The sequence below is a fragment of the Gadus morhua genome, chromosome 12, assembly GCF_902167405.1.
Source record: "Gadus morhua chromosome 12, gadMor3.0, whole genome shotgun sequence".
Taxonomy (NCBI): domain Eukaryota; kingdom Metazoa; phylum Chordata; class Actinopteri; order Gadiformes; family Gadidae; genus Gadus; species Gadus morhua.
The window spans coordinates 25,112,174-25,117,670 of NC_044059.1; the positions used below are offsets into that span (position 1 = coordinate 25,112,174).

The window sequence follows — 5,497 nt, forward strand, 5'->3', positions numbered from 1 at the left end:
TTACTTTGGATAAAAATAAATGGCACATAAGGAAAATCGCACACTTTCTGCTGGTAGCCACACAGAAGAGGACAGAAGCTTCCTTTGCAACTCCTAAAATACTGAGAGGTAAAAATTATAATAATAATAATAATAATAATAATAATAATAATAATAATAATAATAATAATAATAATAATAATAATAATAATAATAAATATGTTATTAATGTTTTTGACTTTTCTAGGTAATACGGTTGGTTTCTCTCGGGCTATGACCGTGAACCGTATTCCATGAGGCATGACAGCTGACCAATGAGCATATCTTTTGACGTCAGTAACGTGAGTAATAATAACAATAATGTATCTCGGCCTATAACCACTACTTCTACTACTAATAATAATAATAATAATAATAATAATATTAATAATAGTAGTAGTAATAATAGCAACTTGTATTATCATATTATATTTATAGAACTACTATAAAAAACAATACAACAAAAATAATATTCATAAAAATAATAATTCGTTTAAAATAAATACAATTTTTAGGGTTTCTTTAAAATAACATTTATTTCCAGCAAATTCATACAATAAGACATGTACAGCTTGCAACATTTGAAGATCATTCGACTTCAATTATGTGGCATTTAGAAATGCCACAAAATTTTGCAGCTGGCTAGCAATTTATAAATGAAAGATCCTTTATAGCATAAGTAGGCTAATATTACAATAATTCAATATATAATACAGCCAGTGGAAAATTATCCGAAAGTAGTGAGAAAGCAAAACTAGAGTAGGGAAAAGTGGAGGTGGAAATCTCACGTCATTATTTAAACGTTCACAGGAGGTAATTCATGGGGTTAATATCAGCAACATACATGTCATCATTTAGCCAATCAAATCGAACTATCACATACTGGTGATGATGCATGATGCACGTGTCATTTGATGGTTATGAATATGAAAATAGACTGAGTTTCTTGAAAGTGCTTTTCTATTGTTGTTTTTCTGGAACGAGGGTTTACATTATTTTATTTATTTATTATATTTTGCAACGAATTCTTTTGAACGACAAAAAAATAGTGATGAATAGGAACTAGGCTACCTATCAGACCGACGCAAGGGTACATAACTTTAAAACAGACTATGGCTACCTGGCTGCGTCTCTGCTTCTCTGTACAGGAACTGGCTGAGCATTCTGGATTTGTCCACGAAACAACTTTCATTTTTAAAATGATCTCATCGAGGGTAGACGTTATATTAGGTGTATGTACATTCTCAGCTGAAATAGCATTGTGTAATAACACTTTGTACATGGAAAAGGAAACTATGAACATTAGGGCCTACACAAAAGATACAACAAAAAGAAAATGACCACAAGTCAGATAATATTATTTACAGCTGCTCGTAGGCCAAAAAAACACATCACAAGATTTCTCCAACACATTCAACACTTGTGGCTACACGAATCCGTTACTATACGCGTCATTCTACCATGACCGAGTTCATGGCAGGGCAGACACCGGCAGCCCTCACTGTTTGTCCGGCGTGTTGTTCACCAGCGGGCCGTACAGGCTGTTCGTGTAGCCCTGCTCCTTGTGCAACAGAGTCCTGTCCCGTATCAGGTCGCTGAACGCATAGTCCATCGGGGGTCTGAAGCCCAGGGTGGGCATCAGCCCCGTGGTGGAGTACGGGGTCATGAAGGCCAGTCCCCGGCTGTGCGCGGAGTAGGCCAGCCTCAGCGGGTTGAGCCCCAGGTGGGTGCCCAGAGGGTACGCACTGGGGTCGGCCCCGAAGTGTGGGGCGTTGGGCTGGAGCGGGGAGAAGGCCGAGCGGTTGCTTAGCGTCATGGCCCCCGGCAGCATGGGCCGCTGGGCAGCGCTGCTGGCGGAGGATGAGGACAGGGTGGGCTGGTGCAGCATCCGCTCCGCCGTCCACGTCTCCCCCTCGGAGCCCCGGGCCTTGCCTGCAGTGGTGGTGTGCGCCCCGCCACCGTGGTTGAGGATCTGCTCGATGGCTTGCACCACGTCCTTCCCGCAGCCCTGCAGCACCAGCTCCAGCACGCTCCTCTTGTGGCTGGGGAACACGCGGGTCAGGATGTCGATGGCGTTCATGTGTCTGGAGGCCGCGGAGGACGGGGACGGCTCCAGCTCGTCCTTGTCCGTCTCTGAGCCCGAGTCGGAGCCTAGGGGACTGACGGAGCCCGGGGTGTCCCCGCCCGTGTCTTTCACGGTTTTGGATAACACGGGGGATCCGATGCGACTGAACGACTCGCCGTCGCCGTTCTCCGAGCCTGAGCCGCCGTGCCGGACATCAGGGGAGGAGACGCCCGGCACCGAGTCGCCGTCGGTGGAGACCGTCTTGCCCGCGATCTGTGGCGGGGTGTTGGACCCGGACAGCTGGCTCTTGCTGAACAGCTCGTACTTGTGGAGGCTCGAATCTATTAAACAAACAAGAGGATATCAGAACGGTTCTGAATGACAGGCCTATGAGGGGAAAACGAATTGCTGTGAACGGGTTCTAAGATATGGGTTTCAAACTACCGGGCATGCAACGCCCGACATCAATATACACAAATATCTCACTTATATCTAATGGGCTAAATGATTCACAGTCCGGACGGAATATACGAAATACAGAAATACGCAATACATTAGCATTCATGCATTAAGCAAACCCCTTGCAGGCCAGATGTGTTCATTATTATGAATACATCTAAGAAAACGATAACTAACACACAGCATCAATAACGCAATCAATATGCGCCTTCGTTCCGTCGCACTCACCAGAGTTGCCGTCGGTGCTGACCGAGCCGTACACCTCGTAGTTCTGCCGCGGCGGGATGATGCCGTTGGCCGCGGCCAGGGCGAGTCCCTCGGCCGTCCCGTAGAGCAGCTGCAGCTCACGGGCCTCGTTCTCCTCCTGTGCCTGCTGCCGCCTCAGCGCCACCTGCGCCGCCATGACGCGCTGGCGCTCGGCGATCAGGGTGCACTTGGCGCACATGCAGTCCTTCCAGCGGCAGTAGCGCTTGTGGCCCTTGAGCGCTGACACCACGCCGTGGTTCCGGCAGCGAGCGCACTTGGGCGTGCGGGGGTACTTCTCGGATGCGCGCAGGAGGAGCGGAGGGCCGCGGAGGAGGCTGCTGGCCATGGACACCGGGATGGAGACCCCCGCCGAGCTGTGGTGGTGCACCTGAGACGCCGAGGACACCGTGGGGAGCTCCGGTCGTAGATCCATGCTCGCCTTTTTAAACCGTGACAGCACGACTTTACTTGACTTGAGTGATGGTCAAAAGTTGCGTTGAACGATTTATTCGCAGATTTTATTAAAGTTAACTTTGTTTTATTTTCTCGTGACAGACTGAACCGTTCCCAACATGTCTTGGCGATAAAGTGAAGCCAACGATAGCCTAGCTGTCGACTGAGAATAAAAAGATGTGGTCAGATACTAACCGAGCTGTCGGGAGATTTACGCACAGGACCAGCGTGGTGTGTCGGGACGAAAGTTTGAATCAGGACGAAGAAAAACTGAAGGCGTTACAGTCAAATTAAAATCCAGAAATCGTTAACAAAGAGATGAGAATTCATGCCTGCTTGGCTTCTAAAGTTGGTGTTCTCCAAGTCGGAGAGAGAGAGACGAGGTCGCTACTGGAAGCAGAAGCGTGAGACACTAACTTCCTGAGAGATGGCCAGTGGATACAGACCTTCTCTCTCCTCTCTATTGTTGCTCCTGCGTTTTCATTACACCAATTCGACAACAATGTGGCGTCTGTCATTGGCCGAAGGGGGAAGGAGCGCTCTGATTGGCTCGCTGGGTTTTTCAACTGTGTCCACCTTAGATCTTTTTTCAGATATCAAGTGTGTAGAATCGTACGGGAGTCCCGGATAGCTTCAATCGATACCCATGTTTTATATCGATGAGTTTTTCTGTTTTATAAAGCTAGTTTGATTTTACAAGGAGACGTGGCGGGCCAGATTTTGGAGCCATCGTCTTTAAATAGCTTAATATACATTCATTCATCTCTTATAGCCTATATATTTTTTACATTTAAGAAGTTAAAAGTATCATGCGTTTAGATGTTGTTGTTTTTTTTTGGCAGCGATATGTATATTATTAAAAAAGGAGAAGACGCTATTTGGTGTTTATTCACATCCAGATGTGTGGTAAGTATGAGTTATTTTATTGTTAATCAATCAGAAATCATTCGATGGCATTAATAGGAGAATCTTGAATGCTGAGCCCATTTCTATAGACATGTGATGGCAAAATAATCGGCAAACCTAAACCGTTTTAGAACAGTGAATTGGAGGTTATTTAATGTGTCCCTATAGTTGCAAACATGATTTAGTTTATATTGAAAAAGTAGTTTTTAGTCATGTCACTCTTTCAGTTAAGATAAGCAGGTGTCATTTACGATTATTATTTTCAATAGCCCATTTTGAGCTTGGAAATAAAGCTTATATCTTGAAATGTTTTAGCAAAAATAAAAAGGCATACATTTTTCTGTTTTCGTATTTGATGTTGTTATTAAAAACATATTTTCAGTATTGGCTGAGTAGGCTACTTAATTATCTGTAGTTCACAACTCAAAAATCAACCTAATAATTGAGGAATTATGGCTTTGTTGTCCCTCCTTTGATATGCTGTTGTTAACTCATGTGGATCTTTTTTAGTGACAATATGTGAGTCTTGCAGACTGAAGGCATATGAAGATTTTTGAATCAATGCTGTTTATATTTGATTCATAATTATAATAGATCATTTTTTTCAAAGCGCAATAGCTAGGTATTCAGAGTAAAAACCGTTGTAAATAAATTGTTCATTGTGAACCTTGTGTCATATTTATTTGTGATTATATGTTATATTTGATACTATTGAAATAATAATTAAGTATATTATTGATTCTATAATTAATTTGTATTCCTATTTTTATTCTTATTTGTATTAGTGTAATTAGTATACGTAGTATAAGTAGTAGGCTAGCAGTAGTATACCATGTCTTTAGGTTAAAGGGTTTCTCCATCAATACTTGACGGTGTAAATGCCAGCCAGCCGGTCATGTCCAGCCATGTGATTTTCGATCAGGCTTTACGGCCCTTTGTCACCAAGGACACCAAAGTGTCAGAGTTACTCCCCCACATATTGTTCATAATGAGTAAATATATGCTTATTTAATCGATTGAATATAAATATTGCAAGGTTTAAATATTATATTTGGAGATACAGACAGATTTTTTTTTACAAATCAGTGAGTCAGAAATAAAGGGCTCAGTGAGATTTGGGAAATAGTGCTCAATAAATTACAAATTAAGATGGAACGAAAATTAGTTTTCCTATGTAGGCTATTTTAGCATTGAATGTATTACAATATAATACGTCATTTACCGCAGCACGAATATTACAATAATAATAATATCAGCAGCAAAGCAACAACAGGTGAATAGTAAAAAAAAACTTCACAGTTTAGGCTACTATTTATTATCATATGGACGTTGTTCTTCCAAACGATTGTC

General features: G+C 42.7%; 1 protein-coding gene across 1 annotated transcript; it reads right to left on the reverse strand.

Annotated features, from left to right (window-relative positions):
- Nucleotides 1-540: 540 nt before the first annotated feature.
- dmrta2 (DMRT-like family A2) lies at nucleotides 541-3,690 on the reverse strand. Its single transcript, XM_030371676.1, has 2 exons — nucleotides 2,771-3,690; nucleotides 541-2,424 (listed from the first exon to the last, which is right to left on the reverse strand). The coding sequence occupies exons 1-2, from the start codon at nucleotides 3,219-3,221 to the stop codon at nucleotides 1,517-1,519; spliced, it is 1,359 nt and encodes a 452-aa protein (XP_030227536.1). The 5' UTR covers nucleotides 3,222-3,690; the 3' UTR covers nucleotides 541-1,516.
- Between the last annotated feature and the right edge of the window lie 1,807 nt (nucleotides 3,691-5,497).